We start from the raw sequence: 26,063 nt of genomic DNA on the forward strand, positions 1-26,063 counted from the left end.
CTGGTCACATGACACATCCAAGCTGTCCATCAGTGTTCAAGGCACCCTCCCACCATAATCAGAGGCATGCCTCTATTAGCTATCTTTCTGTGCAGCTTTCTGCCTGTGGTGTGGCCCCGTCCCCAGCTCTGCAAGCAGTGTCTGACTATATAGTTGCGAGGCTGTCCTGTTCCTGCCTCATCTCTCATCTCCCTGCAGTTCCATGGAGCTCCACTAAGCTGGTGTTAACTCTAACAATTATTACAATAAACAAAGAAGATGTTTATAAGTTATAAATATCTTCTTTGTATTATTCTAATAATTTTTATATCAAATCTCAGGAGTATGATACTTTGCCTCGCCTGCCCACCGTGACTGCACATCCCTGATAAGCAGCATAACGGCTGCTAGGCCAAGTTGCAAAGAGTTTAGGTTGAACAGTTAAAATTGGTCTATAAGTGCAATGAGTTAGGAAGCATGAAGTCCATAAGGCTGTTATGTTTATAGCTGAATGAACTTAAGGGGCATACTGTACTGCATGTCTGGTTGGTAATAATAGCTATTTAAGCTTCTAGGGTGGGCACACTAGCGTCTGGCTAGCCACCCTCCTGTTACTTCCTGGGAACGACCACTAAAATCCACACTCTGTCGCCCAAAATTGTTCTGCGTCTCCCTGCAGTAACCAAGGGGATACATTTGCATTCGCGACTCAATCGCATGCAGACATCGGCCAATTGCGTGTGGCATCGATAGTGCTTCTGCCTCAAAATCAGACCCTAGGTGCGCAACTCAGGGCCTGATTCAGAGGCGCGCGTAAGCGGCGCTTGTTCGCTATGAGCGATGTTCGCACAACTGCGCATGCATATGGGCCGTAATGTGCATGCGCAAGCCAGTCATTGCAGTCGGGAATCGTGCGCTCGCAAAACAGCGAGGGGCTGCTAATTTGATTGACAGAATGTACTGTTTGTGGGTGGTAACAGGGGAAGGTGCTTGAAAACGGGGGGGTGGAGATCCGAACGCAGGCGTGCCTAACGGTAAAAATGGCGTTTAATGGGAGTGCATAATTAGTAAAGGAGCGTCATCGACTACGTCACTTGGTTGTCTTTTAGCCTGAACTGCTCGCAGTGATTGCGGTAGGAAAAACCTACCACAAGTACTGCGAGCAGTTCAGACACCTTTCGATGTACTCGATTAATCTAATAAATACCGGAGATGACGTGTGATGCGAACGGCAAAGGGGCGTCTTTATAAAATAGCGAGCGCATTTTTCGTTCGCTCGCTCAGACATAGAGGCGTCAACAAACCACAATGAGCGAGCGCTCTATTTAAATAGCTGGCCCCTTTTTTGGAACGACCGTCCGCAAATAGCGTCCGGCTCTGAATCAGGCCCTCAGTCCCTATTTTCATGCAAATATAATATGATTCTTTATAATTTGCTGAGTGGCAGTGGGGGAGGTGGGCAGGGGTGCAAATGTACCGTCAGTGTAATTCACGCCACACTAATTGAACCCATTGATGATATCTTGGTGCCTAGGGGCATTTTAATATTCACACATTCATTTGTGAATTAACATTGCCTAATTAAATGTAATTGTTGCTATAAGATCAGGACACGGTTTGTTTGAGGCTTTTTGTTAGCGGTCAGGACTTTTCTGTGTTTATAAATTGTCATTTTCTGGGGATCAATATTCAGACTGTGAAATGAAGAGGGACCCTTGGGGGCACCAATGCTGCTTTATGTGACAGGTTCTATGTTACAGTAACAGAAATAAGAATAAAAAGACTAGGGAACATACCAGCTTCATGGACAGCCCTTTCTAAACCAAATCCATCGATAAACCCAGAGTTGTTCACGTCAATAGACCGGAAAATGTCCTGCAAATATTCAACCGTACACATGAATGAAATGTTTTTCATGTCTATGTTGTTATTAGAGCTCCCCAAGTGGTTACATGTACAACTGCAATATTGTATTGTTCAATAACTTGTACAATCTGAGGATACGCTGCGCGTTTTCAAATTTGGTACCATTCACGGTTTGGCAATCAGGAGCAACCTAAACGCAGCTCAACGTGTTAAAGCTCCACCCACTCATTCTTGCTTTTATTAGCTAGTAGGGATGGCCATCAGTATGGTTACCATCGATCACAAAATCGAAAGTGGCCATCGATGGTAACCAACTATGCAATGGATGATCATCGATAGCTTCACCAACCAATGGTCATCCCTGTTCTATGACTGTTTGACCCGTGGGCCAATCAGAACCGGGGGGTGTGGCTTCGTGAGTGTCGGTGGGAGGAGCTATGCTCCGTGTCCCGGCACCTTGCATTGATGGAGGGAAACCATCTGGTTCTCCCCCATCAATGGGAAAAACATTCGACATCAGCCATAAACCATCGATGATTATGAATCATCGATGGTGGATGGCCATCCCTATTAGCTAGTGCAAAGTCAGTATGATGGTGGTAGGGGAGCATAGAAGAGCTCCCAAAGAGGCGTGGGAGGCACCACACAGAAGGGGCAACCCGGTGGGAATAAGATCAGAGGTGTCGGAAGACAGAAGCCCAGGAGAGCCGGCTGAAGGAAGACAGAAGCCCAGGAGAGCCGGCTGAAGGAAGACAGAAGCCCAGGAGAGCCGGCTGAAGGAAGACAGAAGCCCAGGAGAGCCGGCTGAAGGAAGACAGAAGCCCAGGAGAGCCGGCTGAAGGAAGACAGAAGACTCCAGGACGTCTAAGCTCTAACAGCAAGGGGACTCTCGCAAACAAGCTTATACTGGCCCCCTTACTGTTCCCATGAAGTGAGATTGAAGTAGCCGGCAGAGTCAAGGTCCCAATGGAACACCCTGTATTTATAATGGTCACGGTAGACCACCAGGGTATTGGCAAAAGTGATGCAGAGACCAGGCCCATACCCCCCATTATAGGAGGGGGGAGAGGGCAGCTAAAATCTTGCCTAGGGCACCAAATTATTCAGGGCTGCCCCTATACAGATGTGTACAGGATTCTTTGTCACACATTATTTCATCTATATATATTGTGCTAAAATGTACTAATTCAATTGTTGTTTAAATGTTTCTTTCCTCAACTTTCTTTTATTATATTTACCTAAAAGTTTGAGAAAACACCCAAGAACCTGTGCATGCCAGCCCTCCCCACCCCCCTTCCCTCTATTGCCCAGGATGAAAGGGGGAATTCTTGCCCCACGTTGCAGGTGGAAACATTTCTTGCAGGTGATCCCAGAGCATCTGAATTGCTGGGAGCCCAGATTCCCATCCCCTAAAAACAGCCTTGAGTTGTGGCACGTGCCAGCAGTGGCAAACGCAGGATTTCTAGAGGGGGGTTTCCAAATGCTTGATTTTAGAGTTATGGGGGGCCAGTCCATGAATAGGGCATAATTACCACTGGTCCAGCTTTAATATGCGTTATACAAAGTATATTGTATGTAATAATTCCAGCATATACAGTACCAGTGATCACAATAAGCCATTAAATGCGGCAGTAGGGCCATCCTGTCTGAGCTGGATGTTTTTATTTTAGATGTGTACACCGTTCCAGAGTATTAGAGCAAGTCCGAGAGCCTGGGGGAGAAGCAGAATAACCTAGCACTGCCCTGGACATATATGTACATATTGGGCTCTATAGCAGCACATCCCTAACAGTGAATGTTTTCCAGATCTCCTAGTTGGTGCACAGGATATTTATTACTGACTGATACATGTTAAAAGTTTCACAGGTGGTGCTAATTATTTCATTTGTGATACTGTGAAGAACATGCAGCACTAGTAACATTCTATTATATTACTCTTTCTATTGTGGTCATGTTGTGGGCTGGGGAGGGGGGTTTCCAGGCAGACGGAAACCCCCCCTGCGTTTGCCTATGTGCCAGGGTCACTGACACTGGCAATGGGGTGTGGCGAGTCAAACACAGACGTGACATGACCGTTTTTGGGGCATGTGCCTGCCTGCAACTGCGATCCCTTGCACAGTAAAAATGTCTCCAGCATTACAGTTCTGCGCGTCCATAGGGTTTATCCACTGGCGTCACTACACCGGGTGACACCAAAATAGCAGAGCTGTGTTGCTTTTTTGGTGCCACCCTATCGTATGGTGTCACTGAGCAGCCACAACGCAGAGAGAGAGGCAGGGGGCAGGCTGTGTGGGCTGCCCCCAGCAGCTGCTGGAGTGCTGGGTAAGCCCACTGTGTGGCTGTGCTGAGAACAGGGGCGTGACCCAAGATTTGCACACATAAGGGGGCGTGGCATGTGGACATGCCCCCAAGAGGTGCACATAAGGGGGCATGGCTTCACAGAGCAAGACCACACACCCCTCACACGGGAGAGAAGCCCCACCAACCACAGCGGGTGTCACTAAAGTAAGTGACGCCGCTGGGTTTCTCATAAGTCCGACAATCCACTGACATGTGGCCCACGCTGCTTCCCGGCGGCTGCGGCATTTGCGTATTTTTGCACAGCTGCTGCGTACCAATCGGCACCTGCGGCGACATTCGCGGCTGTTTTCGAATCAGGCCCGCTGTGAGGAATGTTGAGGCAAAAGTGTCGCTGGAACTTGGCTCCTGTGCAAATTGACCTTTTGCGCTGTGAAATGTCATTTATCGGCGATTTTGCGTGTGCCTCAGTGATGTCACCAGTTCTTTATCAATTTCACTCTGCATTCCTCAAAATTAGCTTCAACCCCAAAACATTACTGCAGTGTATAGATAGCTGACGGGTGCACTTTTAGGTGCTGACATGATGGGCAACATTACTAGTGAAACATGTCTGTCGCAAATAAACACAGAGAGTTGCTTTTACCTTACACATGTTCACGCGTTTCCACAGACGGCCGAATTCGGAGAGGCTGAGTCTTCCATTTGCATTAAGCTGGATGTTTAGTAAAGTACAGTATACTCTCAGTTTCAATCCTGTTGTGCTGAAAGGGACTTGCGGCTAGATGGCGCCCTAACTCCACTTACACCTTACGATGAGCAGTGGCCATGATTCACAGATGGACGCTAATGTAATCGCAGCTACGATTTCTCATGCAACGCAGCAGCGAAAATATGCTAATGTCTGCCAAGGTCACCCGAGCATAAGGACACCCACTCTGCCTTCTTACCTGCGTGCGACGATGCATACCTGCGTAAATATCGGTAACATCGCCGCAACATCGATGGCCATCTTGGCCTTGAGGCAGGTCTGACCTGCTGTAGCCTTGGGAGCATACTTGCCTACCTTTTTTTTTCTCTTCCTGGGAGAAGCATGAGGGTGGCGACGGGGGAGCAGGGCCTGATGATTTGCCTCATTAAGCCCCGCCTGCTGGCGGCAAAATGCTGCAATTGGCTAAAATTTTAAAAGGGGGCGGGGCCAAAATTACATAAATTTGGAATTGAATCATTAAGCCACGCCCCCTGCTCGGAGACCTGCGATCGCTGCAGGAATTCTCCCCATTCTGCCCTCTTCACTAGGAAGTGGCCAGAATGTGGGAGAAGTGCCTACCCTTCCGGGGCTGCGGGGGGTTACCCGAAAAATCGTGAGCCTCCCGCGAATTCCGGGTTATACGTATGCGCCATGACTAACAAATGCTCGATCTGCGTGAGAATCGCAATAGCGTCCATCTCTGAATCAGGCCCTGCGTCATTTTCGTGTAGAGATGGATGCAGCTACCCTATCAGTGTCAGGCAGGGGCGAATCTTCCTATTGGCCAGGATGGCACTTGCCAGGGGTGGCCGGACCCCTAGATACACCCCCGGTGTCAGGTATTCTGTAAGTGGTCGTACTTTATTCATTTATTCATTAATGCAGAGTTTTACATTTTGGGCCTAATTCAGAGCTAAGAGCCAACCAATACAAGGAGCCATTGCACCTGGAACAAACCATGCTGCAATACAAGGGGTGCAACTATTTTTTTGGCATGTAGTGTAATTACTGGCAAAAGCAGCTGTCCCAATGATCAGTATCACAGCTACAGAAGGAGCAGCGTTACTTAGCCCTTGGAGCCGGCCGACTGAGGTCAGGCTTGGGCATGGCCATCTAATAACGAGCCCCTAATAATGAATGCGCCCGTTACATAAAACATGTGGAAACTAGCATTTCTGCAAGTCTAATGGGCCCATTACAGATGTGGAACAGGCCCCAGAGGGAGGGAAACAGCTAAAAGAGGAAGAACTGTACCTTTGAGAAGGCAGCATGGAGCCATATGGTTTATACATTGCGCTCCGCCACTACATTTACTCTTAAAAAAATGCTTTATTGAAAGTAGCAAGAGTTTTTGGAACTTACATTAATCTAGTATCACTGTTCTGATATGGCGATTACAATATAGATATTGTGGCAGAACATGTGCGCATACTGTACACTTGGAAACCCCCCCTCGTCATTCCTATGTTTGCCCCGGCCTCAGCATCCAGGAGCAGCCGGCCACCTTCCAGCAGCAATAAAAGGGGCCCCAGCTAAAATCTTTCTCTCGCACCAAATTGGTCAGAGCCAGCCCGGGACACGCCCTTCCCAACTATATATCTCTCTGCACATTATAAATCTGCCCCGCCTGCAGTGCAACATGGTTTTACCAAGGTGCAAATTGCTCCTTTTTTGTTTTCTGTTTGGATTTGCACCCGGCTTTGAAGCAAACCCTTTCTGCATCCTCCAGAACATTTGCAGCTGGAGAGAGGGTGCAATGAGTATTCGTTACTGTCAGTGAGGGGCTTCTAAAAAAAATAAAGGTGTGGCTAGGTGATTATGAGGGCATGATCACATCATAGGCACTCCAGGGTTAATCTTTGTGCTTCCAAATTGCTACACTGCCCCGAATCATCCACCCCTCGCCGCGGTAATTGGGACACACCGACTAACAGTCTATAGAATTTGACATTTAGTTTTTTTGATGGTGTAAAAATGCTATTTTTTTATGTAACACCTGTTACTGTGGCAGCGTTACTGTGTTCCTAAAATACTGCAATGACCGGACACAGCACTTGGTTCACTGTTGCTGCTTCCTAGAGACGCCTCCTGCAGTGTTCTAATATTTGCCGGACGGTATTGGACATCCGCTTCCTTTCAGCTGTGCCAGACCAAAATCAGGCCTTATGGTGGAGATGTACTAAGTCCTGGAGAAAGATAAAGTACCAACCAAACAGCTCCTAACTGTCATTTTTCAAACACAGCCCGTAACATGACAGTTAGGAGCTGACTGGTTGCTAGTTTTTCTTTTTCTCTCTCCACTTTGGAGCTTATTCAGACACGGTTGTTAGCTCTACGAGCTCGCAACCGGGTCGATGTTTCTCCAGTGCGCATGCGCACGACGGAGCCGGCTCCATCATGCGCATGCACGAGACTCGGCTAACGACGGGTGATCCATCGTTAGGGGTCTCGTAGCAGACGGGGCGAGCTGTCGATGTTGAGTGACAGCTCGCTCCGTTTGCTGGGGGGCTGGGGGCGTGCCTGGCCAGACGGAGGCGTTCCTGTCGGAACGCTTGCCGTTTGGGGGCGGCCCCACTGACATCATCAGTGATGTCAGTGGGGAGCTTCCTGCTCAAACAGAGCAGGAAGCTCCCTGGGGCTTAAGGTTGACGAGACCCTACCTTAGGGTCTCGTCGTTAGCCCCGGTGGTTGCGATGGTCTTGACCATCGCGACCATCACCCTTAGCAGTCGTTAGAGCTGTGGGTGTTAACCAACATCCTAACGACCGACATGGAGGCGGCCGTTCAGAATGCAAGCGGCCGCCCTGTTTCAGAACGACCGCTTGCATCCTATGACTGCCTCTGAATGAGGCCCTTTATCTCTAAGGCTCGGTGAATAGACCCCTTTGTGAGCATACAACTAAATGATGAAATAAATTGCAATGTAGTCAAGATACAGAAATTCTATTTGTGCCAAATGGACAAAATTCCAGTCAAAACTGTTGAATTGAAATTCAGACCCCCCCCCCCAATTCCTAGTGGTAAATTTACTAAAGTGAGAGTTTTTAGAAGTGGAGATGTTGCCCATAGCAACCAATCAGATTCTAGCTATTATCTTCTAGAAGGTGCTAGTTAAATGTTATGTAGAATTTGATTGGTTGCTATGGGCAACATCTCCACTACTAAAAAGTCTCAGTTTAGTAAATATACCCCCAAGAATTTAGAATTGACAATTGGCCTTCTGACCATCCATGTACTGTGATTAGCTATTTTTTTTCCAATATTTATTTAGCAAATTTGGGCAAATCAGATCGATTCGCCAATTCATTCACTGAAGATGAATCTCTGTGGCCAAATTCCTGGGCAGGGCCGAATCGCATTTACCAGTGACTTTTAATGAGCTCCAGTAACATTTGAAGGGCAGCTAAAAAAGATACATCCATCAGCATTAGTATCGCTCGGCAGGCGTCCAAGGTGAACTCTTCCCGGCCAGCAGCGAAGGTCTGATCTAAAAATGAAGGAGGCGAAAATAATGACTTGATGGTAGAAAACAGAAAATATCTAACAGCAATTTTCAACTCTGTTGAGGTAGCTGCATTACCCTGACCCCCACATCCCAGGGATGACCCAGCCTCCCACAGACCAGGGATGACCCAGGCCCCCGACAGCCCAGAGATGACCCAGGCCCCCACAGCTCTAGAATGACCCAGCCCCCCACAGACCAGGGATGACCCAGGCCCCCGACAGCCCAGGGATGACCCAGCCCCCCACAGACCAGAGATGACCCAGGCCCCCCACAGCACAGGGATGACCAAAGCCCCCACAGCCCACCCAGGGATGACCAAGGCCTCCCCCGGGAGGGTTAGATTTAGGGTGCGGGAAGGGGGGGTTAGGTTTAGGCACCCCCAGGAGGACTTCTGGTTATTCACCACCCCAGGAGTTTTAGGGTTAGGCACCACTAAGGGAGGGTTAGAGGGGGGGGGGGGAGAGGGGAGGGTTAAACTACTTACGAGCTCCAGTCGGGATTTCTTCAGGTCGGGCTTTCGCTGTGGGGATTTGAACCAACAGCTGAACAGCCGCCGCTATTTCGATCCCATTCCTGTCTAGTACAGTGGTTCTCAAACTCTGTGCTCAGGACCCTACACAGGTCACGTTTTCCAGGTCACCCAGCTGGAGCACAGGTGTATTTATTACTCACTGACACATTTTAAAAGATCCGCAGGCGAGATAATTATTTCACTTGTGATTCTATGAGGAGACCTGGAAAACATGCACTGTTTGAGAACCTGTGGTCTAGTACATGCTGTTATGTTATAGCTCAAAGCTGATTGGTTGCTATGGGCGATGCCTCCACTTTTCCTGTTTACACGGTTTGATAAATCTCCCCCTTGGTGTTACTTAGTAGAAAAAAAAATCCACTTTGATGTAAACCCTTCAGGACTCGGGATGAGGGAAACTTGTGCTTATTATGTACATTAAAAGTTCTTGTCCTAAGCACTGCAGGAGTTCAAAAGGGGGGGGGGTCTCCCTTACTGGTAGCAACTGATGGGGCCTGCAAGGGGTCGGGCTTGACTCACCATGCCAGGGGTGTGATGACAACATTAACCTCCCTCCGCATGGTTACCGGTCCATTTATCGTTTGATGAATAGGCCCCTCAGTGGTACCCTCTTTTGAAAGCGGAGAGTCCTCTTATTGGTTATTGCATGGTAACCACATGTGATCACCAGACAGTATCACCCTGTACTACAGAATCAGTGCAGCCAGGAGATGGGGGTAGATGCTAAAAATGTCTGATTTCCCCAAAACTGCCTCCCTAGAAACTCGCGGCCACCCCCACTGGAAAGAGTAGAGTTTATACTTACCCACTTTTCCACTCTCCATTTCTGGGCTTCTCCTGAAGAGGAGATGCGCCTGACCACTTTGGGGTCGGGGCTGGGCTCATTACGTCATTAAACCACAACCCGTTATGGCAAAATGCCACAAAAATCGCGTCTCCGTGGAGACAGGGTGGGGCTAAAACAATGTGATCTGCATCATTGTAGCTCCGCCCCCTCCTTATGGACCCGTGATCCCCAATATTATCTCGCCCGCTTCACTAGGAAATGGGTGTGAGGGGGGAGATCCACCCACTCTATCGGGGGTCCGGTGGACGACCTGAAAAACCGGGTATGTGCATTCTCACAAACACAGTAGTGATGTCATCTCGCTGGCGTGTCACAGTACATAGGAGGAGGCAGCGCGGGAACCCACTCCTCGCTAACATGGGGCAGGCGCTTCTCAGTATTAGTTCCCACCCTCTCATCGCATAATGCTGCAAACTGTGGAAGGGGGCTTTGCCTAGATTACACAATTCTGTGAGAATTGGGCCTAATCACGCCACCTCATCATGCCCATTTCACTGGGAAGTGGGCAGGATGTGGGATGGTCACCTATCTCCTGGTATCAGCTGGAGAGAGTAGCCAAGTATAATTCAATCTACCCAAACAAAAAAAGCATTAACATTTTATTATGAACTAGTAAAAGGACCCGGGTCACCATGGTCCGCTCAGTTCTGGCCACACCCCTTCACTGCTCCATCCAGCCCCCCCCACTTTCTGCCCACTCCTCTGCCCCCTGCTCTGTACCACCCCACTCCCTCTGTGCCTGCTCCTCTGTCCCCTGCTGTGTACCGACATGTCTGCTGCTCCGTCCCACCCTGCCTCACAGTCCGCTGCTCCACCCCCACCTCCATTGTTACTGTTGGAGGGGAGGTGCATTCCCCAACTCCCACTGCGCAATGCTGTTGGAGACGGGACAGACCTGAGCAGATTATAGCACCTGATTAAGGGGTCTATTTACTAAGCAGTGTTAGGAGACAGAGTGAAAAGTGATAAGAAAGTGATAAGGTGCCAGCCAATCAGCTCCCAACTGTCATTTTTCAAACACAGGGCCTGATTCAGAGCCGGACGCTCTGACCAGAACGCTCGCTCTAAATCAGGGCCCTCCTATCTAAAAATGGAGTGGCCTCCTGGCCGCTCGCATAGCTGTGGGTGACCACCCACAGCTTATGCGAGTGGCCAAAATGATGGTCGCGATGGTCAAGACCATCGCGACCATCGGGCTTGCGACGAGACCCTGCAGTAGGGTCTCGCTGCCGCAAACACAGGAGTGCTTTTAAAGCACTCCCACTGACATCACTAGTGATGTCAGTGGGGCCGGCTCCAGAAGGAAGGCGTTCCCATGGGAACGCCTCCGTCTGGGCAGCAACGCCCCCGGCACGCCCACCAAAGGGGGTGTGCTGTCAGTCACCATCGACAGCACGCCCCCTTTGGTGCGAGACCCATAGTGACAGCTTGGCTGTCGCTATGCGGGTCTCGCGTATGCACACGACGGAGCTCCCTCCGTCGTGTGCATGCGCATTAGGGCACCATCGACCCGCTTGCGAGCGCTCGTGAGCGGGTCTGAATTAGGCCCACAGCCTGTGAGATGGCAGTTAGGAGCAGATTGGCTGGTACCTTATCACTTTTCACTCTGTCTCCTAACACTGCTTAGTAAATAGACCCCTAAGAATGGATGTAAATGTATAAACAAATGAACGATACTTTCTGAAAACGCAGTCTGTGGGGGAAAGCAAGGTATAAGAGTACTTCACAAATACATGACTGATATTAATGTTGGAATGTGACCGTCGCAAAACAGGCTCAGCACGGGGGTGAGAAAAGCCTCAGCGGCGAAGGGGTTAAAGATGTGAGAAAATAAAAATGTGGAAAATGCCAAAGGGGACAAAACACTTTTACTAATACAATAAATCATCTCAGTGAAAAATTCAGTAGAAAGCGGATATTGACTAGACTTCAATCCAGGTGACACATACGGTATGAAGTGTTCATTCATTGCTAATGGCAGACGGTGACGCTTTTGATTTCTGCGCACGTTTACACTCACCTGTAATGACGACATCGTTTAGAAGCTTCTGTAGCTGCTCGGCGTACATTTCTGAGCTCTAGGAAAAGGGAGATGCCGTGTTTATTGCTATTGTGCTTTATTAATTTAATTTTAGTCTTATGTTGGTAGTGTATTTTGATGACTTACATTCATTCATTTAGATGCTTTGCCATAGAAATATATGCAATATACAGTATATAAATTGAAAAACCTACAGTTCTGATTTTGTCTTTTGTTTAATATCCTGAAGTCTGTGGTCAGAGTCTAACGCCGGGTACACACTTGTCGGTATATTGTTCGGTCGGATGATACATAGCTAATGCATCTGTGGTGCATACTTACCTACTCTCCTGGAAGTGTCTGGAAGCTCCCAAATTATCGGAGAGCCCCGCACACCCCCGGAAGAGTATCTGCATCTCACCCCACCTCCCACTTCCTAATGAAGTGGGCATGATGGGGAGATGATCGCTGGGAATCACGGCAAAATTGCAGTGAATCGCGGCTCTGTATGGATGGGGCGGGGCTAAATGACACGTTTTCACATCATTTAGTCTCGCCCCCTCCTCACGCTCTCGCGATTCGTGGCAGTTTGCCGTAACGGGGCAGGGCCTAATGATATAGGAAACCGGCCCTGCCCCCCAAAGTGGCCCTCTGTGTCTGCTCCCCGGGCGTGTCCCGGGGAGCAGATACTATAGTAGGCGAAGGCTGCATAAGCGTGAGAATATGTAATATTACTGTTTTTTTGCTGTATGGCTAGCTATGACAGCCTTGTTACTGGGCAGATTATAGAGCTGACTGGTCAGATGTTTGGTAAAGCCAATGACATTGCTTGAGGGAGTGGTCAGTTTATCAGTATATATTGGCTCGTTTGCATGATGACAGCCTCTTTGGTGATGGATCTTTGAAACCCACCATCCCACCCGTTAATGAATTTTGTTGTGTCACACTAACCTTTTCTTTCCCAAATAGGGGAGGCGCAGCATGGCGGCAGTACGATGCAGCTCAGTGGAGACAGAGTGAAAAGTAAGATAAGTAATGAGGTGTAAGATAACTGTGTGGGGGCACTTGCTCTCGATGAACCTGGCGAATTTGTCCTTCTCTGTGCAGGAGGACCCGGGCGCTTTTCAGTGCGCAAGCGCCTCGGATTGGCCCAGAGTGGAAGTGAGACCCTCGCATCGTTAGTGCGTCTTGAGGGGGGACGTGTCAGTCGTTCCCCGAGTATTTGAGTGAGGTGAAAGCTGGAACTGAGTCTGCAGCGTCTCTTTGCCACCCTGGTTAGGTGAATTAATTATAAATAAAAGCTGTGACCTTTTATCCAAGCTCTTGTTGTCTGTGTCGTTATTTATTAGTCTAATCAAGTAAGCTATACAAGGTTGTTAAGGGGTTGAAGCAATAAACCAATTAACTTCTAAGTAGGCAAGTATGCTGTAGTGTTTAGGTCATTCACAGGCATATCAGGTCTGCCCTGCAGCACGGCCGATGCCGATGTTTTCATGCAGATATATCCGTATGGCTGGGTGTGTGTACGACCACCCGTACACTGGCTGCAGGACCCACTGACACTCACCTCACAACTTGGCACATTTGTGATGTCAGGTCAGACATAACGACCGCCAGGTATAGGTACCCAGCTTAAGGGGTCAATGTATAAATCGGTGATAACCGATTCTGGCATTTCTGCCACAAAAAAAGGGGTTTCTACCTCTTCTCTATATGTATTAAAAAAAGGCATAGATAAATCAGAGATTTCTCCCGAGGAGCCTGTGTTTTCTCTTAATAATGCCGCCGCTATAATTAGCTATGGAGGCAGAGCGCGCTGGCAACTTATCGAAGGACACATAGCGCCATCTAAAGGCGGCATTATGCTAACTTACAGTTCCGCTGCCAACAATTGGGCATAGCTGCGCAGTTGCAGTCCTGTCAAAGTAACTTTGAGCTTTCAAAAAATAAATAAAAGACATCTTGCGCATGCGATTAGGCCATTCAATAGCAATTACAGATGTGGCCTCATACACCATTGCTCATGTTGTGGTAAGTGGCCCCACACAGTGCGCCAAGTCCCGTGCAACTCTGCCGCGCCGAGTGTCTCTCTTGCTCAAAAAAATGTGCATGTTATGCGCATAAATGAAACTGGAAGCGAATAAACTACTTTGCTAGATGCACATCTGTGTGCGACTGAGGGCCCGATTCAGCAAGCAACGCAAAGGAGAGAACGCACGCACCCATCCGCTGCGAGAATATGCTAATCAATGCATACGCACGGAGACCGCAGGACAAGGCGCAGACGCACAGCCCTATATTAAGCCGTAAACATCGGTAACATCGGCTACATTTGCATAATAGTGGTTGACCAGACCACGCGCAGGATCTTGGCAACTTCATGTGTGTACAGAGTCTCATCACAACGTCCATCGCCGCAATGGCTTAATTGTGGACGCCCTTAAAACAGCGTCCCAACGCACAGGCACGCCTGCGTTCGTCTGACCACCCCTCGTCACCACCCACAAACGGAACTTCCTGTCAATCAATGTCAGGAGGAGTCTACGTGCACGCTGCGTGTACCCGAACGCACTGGCTAGTTCGCGCACGCGCAGTGCGATGCATACATATGATGCGCAGTACAAAAACATCGGCCAAGTGTGTTCGTTCTCTCTTTTGCATTGCTTGCTGAATCAGGTCCTGAGTCTGCAACTGTAAAAAGGTATATAACGCAGTGGGCGCAGCTTTTTCTTGCGCCATGTTCCATGGTGTTTCACCTGCAAGTTTGTACGCGTTAAAGCCTCAGCCCAGCGTCTCTGGTACACTGAAGTGGTGCTTTGCTGCGTCTGCGATACAAATAAGATGCAAAATTTTAAGAAAATACGGAACGCTGCTCCTCTTGGAGTGTCTCACTCGTGCCGGTTGGCTAGCGTCATACGGCGTATGAGGACACACCTGTACGGACACATAGTGCTGACGCCATACAGAGGGACAGAGACATATTAAGGCGTTAAAGGAAAAAAACAAAGCAAGAAAAATAAAAAAAATACTACAAAACTTTAGAGCTGTTAATAAACCGACATTCTCTGCAAGAATACACTCACTCACCTGGTTTGCATAGTGGACAAAAACATTTTCATAGCCGCCATCTATATATTTTTTTAAAACTGCCTGTGTAGGAAACACAAGAATATTAAAGCAACATAAAGTAACAACAGTAACGGATTTACGGGGAAAAAAAATGGAGAAGTTGCCCATAGCAACCAATCAATCAACTTCTAACTGTCATTTCTCCAGCTTGAAAAAGGCAAATGCGAAACGCGTGGCTGTTCCTGTAGTGATCCAGGGGCTCTGATTTTTACTCATTACCTATTGAAGGAGGAATCAAGGTGCTTTTAGTCACTGTCTGTTCCGATTATTAACCCGATTATTAACCCAAAGGATCCAAGGGCACTGTGCCACCCAGACGCTGCATATGGCGGTGATTCATACTGACCGCCTGCTCCTCACTAGAGAGACCCAGCAAGTACAACTACAGTACACTTAGCTGAAGACCGGAGGTGATATATGGAGCTGAGGGGAAGCAGTCGCTGATAATTGTTACAAACACTATGGGCCTGATTCAGAGGCGCTCGCTGTACGCTGTATGCGAGCACTCGCTCTGAATCAGGGTGTTTGTTTTTGTTTCGGCTTCCAGGACGCTTGCAAAGCTGTGAGTGACCACCCACAGCTAGTGCGAGCGGCCTGGCGATGGTCGCGATTATCGCGACCATCGGGCTTGCGTCGAGACCCTGTAGGAGGGTCTCGGCTTCCGCAAGCCAGAGTGGACTTCCTGCTCTAATAGACTGGTGATGTCAGTAGGGCCGCCCACAAACGGCAGGCGTTCCTAAGGGTGTGCAGCTACCCTCCCTCCCCGCCTACAAAACGGGGCAAGCTGTCAATCCACATCGACAGCCGCCCCGTCTTGTAGTGAGTCCCGGAGCGACATAGCTGCTGTCACTCGCTGGGGCTCGCGCATGCGCAGTGGGGGAACATCGACCCGCATGCGAGCGCTTGTGCAGGCACCATGTCCTTTATCTGGGATATGGGTAAGAGAACTATTGCTGCTGACTACGAACGAGATCTAATATTCTAGAAAAATACAGATATGTTCTGTCATCAAGTCACTTACAGCTAAATGCTTTGATTAGCGGCTTAAAGCCAATGAAAGTAATGCTATGTAAGATTCGGATGGCTTTGTATTATCAAAGCTGCTATACAGTGTCTATGATACAATTTGCTGTTTTTACATGTTTATTTTCTTTTCTTTAATAATATAATGTGATTTAATCTGATTTTGTGACTGAGACACCCCTGCGCAGTGTAACATTTCTTGTGCAGTCTATGAAATAACAGTTAGATGCTGATTGGTGGCTTTGGGCAATGGCCCTGATTCATAGCCGGTCGCTATTAGCGCTCGCTCGTTCAGAAAAAGGGGGTGGCTATTCAAATGAACCGTTCGCTCTTTGCGGTCTGTTGCCGCCTCTATGTCTGAACGAGCGAACAAAACATGCGGTCGTTTTTTTGGCCGCTCGCATCATACGTCATGTCCGCTATTTATTAGATTAATCGAGTACATCGACCAGCGTATGAACTGCTCGCTATTCTTGTGGTTGGTTTTTCCTACCGCAATCATGCGAGCAGTTCTGACTACAAAATAACCCAGTGACGTGGTCAATGACGCTGCTGTATTAATTATGCACACCCATAAAACGCCCGTTTTGACCTTTAAGCACGCCTGCGTTCTGATCTCCACCCGTTTTCAAGCACCTTCCCCTGTTACCACCCACATACGCCTCCTCCTGTCACTCATATTAGCAGGCATTCGCTATTTAGCGAACAGACGATTTTCGGCCGCACTGACTGGTTCGCGCATGCGTATTACGATCCGTACGCAGTTGGGCAAACATCGCTCGGAACGAACGAGCGGCCGCTTACGAGCGGCTCTGAATCAGGCCCCATGTCTCCACTTTATCTCTCTCCAAAGCTTGATACATCTCCCCTACATAATTTACATATTCGTATGGGATGTCGATGTCTGCTCGCACCCAGCATGGGCTATGGTTAGTGCCAACGACCCCACCAGACCGCTCACCTTCACTAGGTAAGTGCGGGAAGTTAGGTGGGATCCGAGGGGGGGGTTAGCGACCAGTCTTGCGGGTGGCAGAGAGCACTAAGCGATTTTCGGGAGCCTCCCAGCCATTCTGGGAGAGTAGGCAAGTACGGATTGTGTGTATATATTGTTCAGAAAGAATTTAATGTGCACCGTGTATAAAGTATACACGTCAGCTTCTTGAAAAGAAATATGTCTTGCTTTAATGGTAAACGTATATTTGTAGTTCAGTTACAATACTATATACTTTATCATATATCTGTTGGAATTTATGATACAATAGCAAATGAATTTTCGCTATATTTCAAATATATTTATTAACTATATTGTCCATTGTAAAAGTTCATGTAATGACGGGTAGGTTTGTTGTGTCAATTGCCATTTATTCGTTTTTGCCCCCTAATCCAATTGTGGCCAAGATCCCGCCAGTGGGCAAAGTTATGAAAGAAAATACACTAGCGCAAGCCTTTCATCTTCTACCGAGGACTTGTGGTTGGCACTTGTAGATGCAGACAGGTCTCACTGCGTAATTACTGACGTTTTCATCACTCCGATGTGTCACAGTGACCTCTACAAGGTCAAAGACTCCATTCATTATCAGACAGCACTAATGAATAATTACAGCAAATGTAATTAACTTATTTAATTAATGCCACAGTGAAATTGTAGATGGCGGTTTGACCTCTTAATTACCTGAATTTCCACTGTGTTCAATGTATCTCTCTATTAATCTACTTTTTAGATACACAGATACTGTGGGGTCTATTTACTAAGCAGTGTTAGGAGACAGAGTGAAAAGTGATAAGAAAGTGATAAGGTGCCGGCCAATCAGCTCCCAACTGTAATTTTTCAAACACAGCCTGTGAGATGGCAGTTGGGAGCTGATTGGCTGGCACCTTATCACTTTTCACTCTGTCTCCTAACACTGCTTAGTAACTAGACCCCTAAATGAGATAAGTAAGATATAGATAGATAGATAGATAGATAGATAGATAGATAGATAGATAGATAGATAGATAGATAGATATTATTGCTAGAATGTTTTTTCTTTGCCAAGATAGTGTGAGAGTATAACAACAGGACAAGCATTACTTCATAAGCTATATTGGGAGGACAGTAGGTGGCGCTGTCTTGTAAATTATCACTGTGTAGTTCCTCTTTGTTTATAAGGGGAGGCTAAGGGGCCTATTTACTAAGCCTTGGATGGAGATAAAGTCGACGGAGATCAAATACCAACCAATCAGCTCCTAACTGTCATTTTTCAAAACACAGCCTGTGACATGGCAATTAGGAGCTGATTGGCTGGTACTTTATATATATCCACTTTATCTATATCAAAGGCTTAGTAAACAGATCTCTAAATACTTAGTGATGGAGTTTGTCTACATTTTTCCGCAATTCGCAGCCATCAACATCGCGGATTATCCTTCGCAGCCTGTGGAGATCTGTGATGTTGCTGTACTGTAATTCCCGGCAATGTGCGACATGGCTGACAATTGAAACAAGCCCTTATAGTGCTCCGTCTTCCAGAATGCCTTTTGTTCCCCCTTCCATGTTGTGAGGTTTAGATGTACTAGTCACAGTAATGTTCCCCAATCTTTATCCTGTGTGATTGAAGCGTGAATACGAAAGTACATTCTACAACCCTCACCCATCCTCTCATCAACTGTTACCCATCTTTCCTCGCTTCAGTGCATTTGCCACGCCAAAACCAGCATTCCTCTCTCAACGTTCCACATCTGATGCACCAATTAGCTGATCCTTACACACTGGCTCCCCATGTCCTCCAGAATCTACTTGAAATTGCTCACGGCCATCCACAGGTTGGGTTTGGTTGACCTATGGTGTCCTGCTGTATGGATCCCTGACACCAGTGTTTTGCAACATTGATGTTTATAACCTTAAGCCTTCCTGAGTCCTGGAACATCTTCTCACCTAGGGGGAGATGTATCAAGCCTTGGACAGATATTAAATGGAGTAGTTGCCCAGAATGTCAGAAGCTGTATGGTTGCTATGGGTAACTTCACTTTATTTCTCTCCAAAGCTTAATAAATCTCCCCTTCCCAGTGTTTGTATTTATAATGTATATTTCTGTCCCGCTTCACTTATGTACTAACATTTCTCTGTATTGTTCAACTGATAAGGGTTTGGAAATACTAATCTGTACATTGTACATTAGATTATAAGAAATCCAGCAAGAGCACTGGACAGGGGCGGTTCCAGGAGGAGCTGCACCCTGTGCAGAAACAGAATGGGTAGGCCACACCCCCTAAATTACATTATTTGGGGGCGTGCCCGTACGGCACGCCTCCCATTTAACTTCAGACTGGGGACGAGAACAGCACTCCGTCAGTAGCTGGGCTGCCCTCAGCCCTCTTCCTGCACTGAATGGGTGCCATGCGCATGCACACGGCATCCATTCAGGTTCTACGGAGTCCAACGCCCCAACCTCCCAACCGCCTGCAGGACACTTCGTTTTGCAGGTAGAACAGTGGGACAGTGCCCAAAAACTGAACTGTGCCGCTGAAATCGGGAAGGTTGGGAGGAGAGCACCCTTTATAGGATGGTGCCCCTGTTCGACCTCACTGGTCCGACCAGAGTTACTAAAAATAAAATGTGAAAAAATACTGGGGGAAGCCCTGTGATAATAACGCCACCTAGAGGTGGCGTCATCCAGGGTCTCCCCCAGTTACCGGCCTCCTGCCCTGCTCTAACGGGGAGAGCAGAGCCGGTCGTGGTCTAAGCAGACCGCAAGCTGATTGGTGTAAAAAAAAAAGAAAAAAAAATATAGTAAAAAAAAAATTTACTTACCTGACTCCAGGGACCGGTGATCGGGCCTCCGGTGATGACTCCCCTCCGGTCAGCTGGTCTCCCAAAGTGCATTGCTGCCGGTCATCAGGTGATCTGGCCCCAGTGCAGTATGGGAGATCACCTGACCAGAGGAATGGAGAACATCACCGGAGGCCCGGATCATGCAGGTAAGTGCCATTAAGGGAGGGGGGGTCGCTGGGGGGGAGGGGGGTCGCTGGGGGGGAGGGTGGTCACGGGGGTCCGTGATCACAGGGGCGGGGCTTAGCACCGGGGGGTGGGGCTTAGCGCCAGGGGGGTAGTAGCGGCGATCGGTCGGCGCATGCGCGGGCACTTAATCACGGTATTTTTTGCGAAAATACCGTGATAAGGCTCTGAAGGGGATTTGCAGGGACAGAGCTTTATCGCAAGCTCTGTCCCTGTAATAGATTTGTAGTAAATCCCTGTGATATTGCCTGAATTCGCAATGCGAATTCACTCGGTAATATCACACTACAATCTGCATTCAACATGCGGATTGTAGTAAATAGAGCCCATTATCTGTGTAGTGTATACAATGACTGGACTCAGACGAATGCTGGTTTTAGCGCAGCCAGTACCACCACTGCTAAGTAGCCAAACCTGACTCATGCATCGGTCACTTTAGGGTTGTTGGAATACAACAACAGCTACAGGCTGACTATTACTTGAGAACCTATACTGGAGGGACAGTAGGTGGCGCTACGTCTTAAGCTGTCACTGAATAGTCTCTAGATGTTGTGCTAGTGAACTGCCTTCCAGAATCGCCTTGTTAGTCTTCCATGATATGTTATGAACTTTACATGACAAAGTTTATCGAACAATCTTTCCCTGTGCATTTGATACTTGGACAAAGAATTATATTCTGGGTCTGGATCCCAGAGACAGGCAACACAGTATGGCTGGAGATTATTTAGTGATTTATGTAGAATACAAACTATCTGTAGGCTAATGAACATATGACTTATGGGCTAGCATTGCAGTAAGTGAGAGTGCTGTGCATGCAACTAGGCGCTGAAAACTGTATTTTGTGACTGCACGATTAATTATACATGGCCACTCTACGGACATAAAGGCAGCTTGTTTTTACCAGGCTGTAAATCAAAGTCTCCGGGACATGCCATACAAGACCACGGCACTGCACGATTTATACAAGAAAAATGTTAGCTGGCAAAACCCTTAAGTTGGGCATTATAACTTCTGACAGATATTGATAAAAGCAATTAAGGAGACGAGTATCCATTTACCTTAGGATTCGGAGTGTTTATGCTGAGCCTCGGGCCAAAGTCACTGGGAGAAAAGCAAGCATAGAAAACGTTATGGGTCTGTATAAAGCATAATGTTATATCTAAATTTTGTCAGTGTCGCTGTGTAATTAAAGAATAAAATAGCTGCTTTACTGGTCTTTCAAAGCCTCCGACCTCCCATTCAACGAATCTTGTGGGTCTTAAGCCTGGGGCCTCCAAGCTGAATTACATATTACACCCCCCTGCCCCCCAAAACCCCACTCCCACTCCCATACTCAATATCTAAATGTACTGGTCCAATAGGCTGGTGATTACCAGGTGCAAATGCAGGATTTCAAGAAAGGGGTTTCATAATGCTAAATTTTAGAGAAAAGCCATTGGGAAAAACTAGAACTTAACAAGCTATTGTCTGCTTCATACATAGTGCAGTGTATGTAATACATCAGACATATACAGGTCCAGTGATCACAGTAACATGTTATATGCGGCAGTAGGACCAGCCATAAATAGTGCAGTGTATGTAATACATCAGACATATACAGGGACAGTGATCACAGTAACCCGTTATATACGGCAGTAGGACCAGCCATACATAGTGCAGTGTATGTAATACATCAGACATATACAGGACCAGTGATCACAGTAACCCGTTATATGCGGCAGTAGGACCAGCCATACATAGTGCAGTGTATACAATACATCAGACATATACAGGACCAGTGATCACAGTAACCTGTTATATGCGGCAGTAGGACCAGCCATACATAGTGCAGTGTATGTAATACATCAGACATATACAGGACCAGTGATCACAGTAACACGTTATATGCGGCATTAGGACCAGCCATACATAGTGCAGTGTATGTAATACATCAGACATATACAGGGCCAGTGATCACAGTAACCCATTACATGCGGCAGTAGGACCAGCCATACATAGTGCAGTATATGTAATACATCAGACATATACAGGACCAGTGATCACAGTAACACGTTATATGCGGCAGTAGGATCAGCCATACATAGTGCAGTGTATGTAATACATCAGACATATACAGGACCAGTGATCACAGTAATATGTTATATGCAGCAGTAGAACGAGCCATACATAGTGCAGTGTATGTAATACATCAGACATATACAGGACCAGTGATCACAGTAACATGTTATATGCAGCAGTAGAACCAGCCATACATAGTGCAGTGTATGTAATACATCAGACATATACAGGTCCAGTGATCACAGTAACATGTTATATGCGGCAGTAGGACCAGCCATACATAGTGCAGTGTATGTAATACATCAGACATATACAGGACCAGTGATCACAGTAACCCGTTATATGCGGCAGTAAGACCAGCCATACATAGTGCAGTGTATGTAATACATGAGACATATACTGGACCAGTGATCACAGTAACCCGTTATATGCGGCAGTAGGACCAGCCATACATAGTGCAGTGTATGTAATACATCAGACATATACAGGACCAGTGATCACAGTAACCCGTTATATGCGGCAGTAGGACCAGCCATACATAGTGCAGTGTATGTAATACATCAGACATATACAGGACCAGTGATCACAGTAACCCGTTATATGCGGCAGTAGGACCAGCCATACATAGTGCAGTGTATACAATACATCAGACATATACAGGACCAGTGATCACAGTAACCTGTTATATGCGGCAGTAGGACCAGCCATACATAGTGCAGTGTATGTAATACATCAGACATATACAGGACCAGTGATCACAGTAACACGTTATATGCGGCATTAGGACCAGCCATACATAGTGCAGTGTATGTAATACATCAGACATATACAGGGCCAGTGATCACAGTAACCCATTACATGCGGCAGTAGGACCAGCCATACATAGTGCAGTATATGTAATACATCAGACATATACAGGACCAGTGATCACAGTAACACGTTATATGCGGCAGTAGGATCAGCCATACATAGTGCAGTGTATGTAATACATCAGACATATACAGGACCAGTGATCACAGTAATATGTTATATGCAGCAGTAGAACGAGCCATACATAGTGCAGTGTATGTAATACATCAGACATATACAGGACCAGTGATCACAGTAACATGTTATATGCAGCAGTAGAACCAGCCATACATAGTGCAGTGTATGTAATACATCAGACATATACAGGGCCAGTGATCACAGTAACCTGTTATATGCGGCAGTAGGACCAGCCATACATAGTGCAGTGTATGTAATACATCAGATATATACAGGGCCAGTGATCACAGTAACATGTTATATGCAGCAGTAGGACCAGCCATACATAGTGCAGTGTATGTAATACATCAGACATATACAGGACCAGTGATCACAGTAACATGTTATATGCGGCAGTAGGACCAGCCATACATAGTGCAGTGTATGTTATACATCAGACATATACAGGGCCAGTGATCACAGTAACCTGTTATATGCGGCAGTAGGATCAGCCATACATAGTGCAGTGTATATAATACATCAGACATATACAGGACCAGTGAACACAGTAACCTGTTATATGTGGCAGTAGGACCAGCCATACATAGTGCAGTGTATGTAATACATCAGACATGTACAGGACCAGTGATCACAGTAACCTGTTATATGCGGCAGTAGGATCAGCCATACATAGTGCAGTGTATATAATACATCAGACATATACAGGACCAGTGAACACAGTAACCTGTTATATGTGGCAGTAGGACCAGCCATACATAGTGCAGTGTATGTAATACATCAGACATGTACAGGACCAGTGATCACAGTAACCTGTTATATGTGGCAGTAGGACCAACCATACATAGCGCAGTGTATGTAATACATCAGACATATACAGGACCAGTGATCACAGTAACACGTTATATGCGGCAGTAGGACAAGCCATACATAGTGCAGTGTATGTAATACATCAGACATATACAGGACCAGTGATCACAGTAATCTGTTATATGCGGCAGTAGGACCAGCCATACATAGTGCAGTGTATGTAATACATAAGACATATACAGGGCCAGTGATCACAATAACTCGTTATATGCGGCAGTAGGACCAGCCATACATAGTGCAGTGTATGTAATACATCAGACATACAGGACCAGTGATCACAGTAACCTGTTATATGAGGCAGTAGGACCAGCCATACATAGTGCAGTGTATATAATACATCAGACATATACAGGACCAGTGATCACAGTAACCTGTTATATGAGGCAGTAGGACCAGCCATACATAGTGCAGTGTATGTAATACATCAGACATATACAGGACCAGTGATCACAGTAACCTGTTATATGCGGCAGTAGGACCAGCCATACATAGTGCAGTGTATGTAATACATCAGACATATACAGGACCAGTGATCACTGTAACACGTTATATGCGGCAGTAGGACCAGCCATACATAGTGCAGTGTATGTAATACATCAGCCATATACAGGGCCAGTGATCACAGTAACCTGTTATATGCGGCAGTAGGACCAGCCATACATAGTGCAGTGTGTATAATACATCAGACATATACAGGACCAGTGATCACAGTAACCTGTTATATGCGGCAGTAGGACCAGCCATACATAGTGCAGTTTGTGTAATACATCAGACATATACAGGGCCAGTGATCACAGTAACACGTTATATGCGGCAGTAGGACCAGCCATACATAGTGCAGTGTATGTAATACATCAGACATATACAGGGCCAGTGATCACAGTAACCCGTTATATGAGGCAGTAGGACCAGCCATACATAGTGTAGTGTATGTTATACATCAGACATATACAGGGCCAGTGATCACAGTAAGCTGTTATATGTGGCAGTAGGACCAGCCTTACATAGTGCAGTGTATGTAATACATCAGACATATACAGGACCAGTGATCACAGTAACCTGTTATATGCGGCAGTAGGACCAGCCATACATAGTGCAGTGTATGTAATACATCAGACATGTACAGGACCAGTGATCACAGTAACCTGTTATATGCGGCAGTAGGACCAGCCATACATAGTGCAGTGTATGTAATACATCAGACATACAGGACCAGTGATCACAGTAACCTGTTATATGCGGCAGTAGGACCAGCCATACATAGTGCAGTGTATATAATACATCAGACATATACAGGGCCAGTGATCACAGTAACCTGTTATATGAGGCAGTAGGACCAGCCATACATAGTGCAGTGTATGTAAAACATCAGATATATACAGGACCAGTGATCACAGTAACCTGTTATATGAGGCAGTAGGACCAGCCATACATAGAGCAGTGTATTTAATACATCAGACATATACAGGACCAGTGATCACAGTAACCCGTTATATGCGGCAGTAGGACCAGCCATACATAGTGCAGTGTATGTAATACATCAGACATATACAGGACCAGTGATCACTGTAACACGTTATATGCGGCAGTAGCACCAGCCATACATAGTTCAGTGTATGTAATACATCAGCCATATACAGGGCCAGTGATCACAGTAACCTGTTATATGCAGCAGTAGGACCAGCCATACATAGTGCAGTGTGTATAATACATCAGACATATACAGGACCAGTGATCACAGTAACCTGTTATATGTGGCAGTAGGACCAGCCATACATAGTGCAGTGTGTGTAATACATCAGACATATACAGGGCCAGTGATCACAGTAAACCAGTGATCACAGTAACCTGTTATATGCGGCAGTAGGATCAGCCATACATAGTGCAGTGTATGTAATACATCAGACATATACAGGACCAGTGATCACAGTAACCTGTTATATGAGGCAGTAGGACCAGCCATACATAGTGCAGTGTATATAATACATCAGACATATACAGGACCAGTGATCACAGTAACCTGTTATATGCGGCAGTAGGACCAGCCATACATAGTGCAGTGTATGTAAAACATCAGACATATACAGGACCAGTGATCACAGTAACCTGTTATATGAGGCAGTAGGACCAGCCATACATAGTGCAGTGTATATAATACATCAGACATATACAGGGCCAGTGATCACAGTAACCTGTTATATGAGGCA

At 46.8% G+C, this 26,063-nt stretch overlaps 1 protein-coding gene across 1 annotated transcript in view; it reads right to left on the reverse strand.

Moving 5' to 3' along the window:
• Positions 1-26,063, reverse strand: part of CAPN13 (calpain 13) — a 229,951-nt gene that overhangs the window by 61,063 nt on the left and 142,825 nt on the right. The window contains exons 17-22 of the mRNA XM_088467992.1: positions 21,003-21,045; positions 14,886-14,948; positions 11,799-11,856; positions 8,311-8,381; positions 4,790-4,858; positions 1,776-1,854 (exon numbers count right to left, since the gene is read on the reverse strand). Coding sequence (XP_088324118.1) covers positions 1,776-1,854; positions 4,790-4,858; positions 8,311-8,381; positions 11,799-11,856; positions 14,886-14,948; positions 21,003-21,045 — 383 coding nt within the window. The remainder of the gene's footprint in view (positions 1-1,775; positions 1,855-4,789; positions 4,859-8,310; positions 8,382-11,798; positions 11,857-14,885; positions 14,949-21,002; positions 21,046-26,063) is intronic.

The sequence above is a fragment of the Taudactylus pleione genome, unplaced genomic scaffold, assembly GCF_031769625.1.
Source record: "Taudactylus pleione unplaced genomic scaffold, aTauple2 ptg000079l, whole genome shotgun sequence".
Classification (NCBI taxonomy): Eukaryota; Metazoa; Chordata; class Amphibia; order Anura; family Myobatrachidae; genus Taudactylus; species Taudactylus pleione.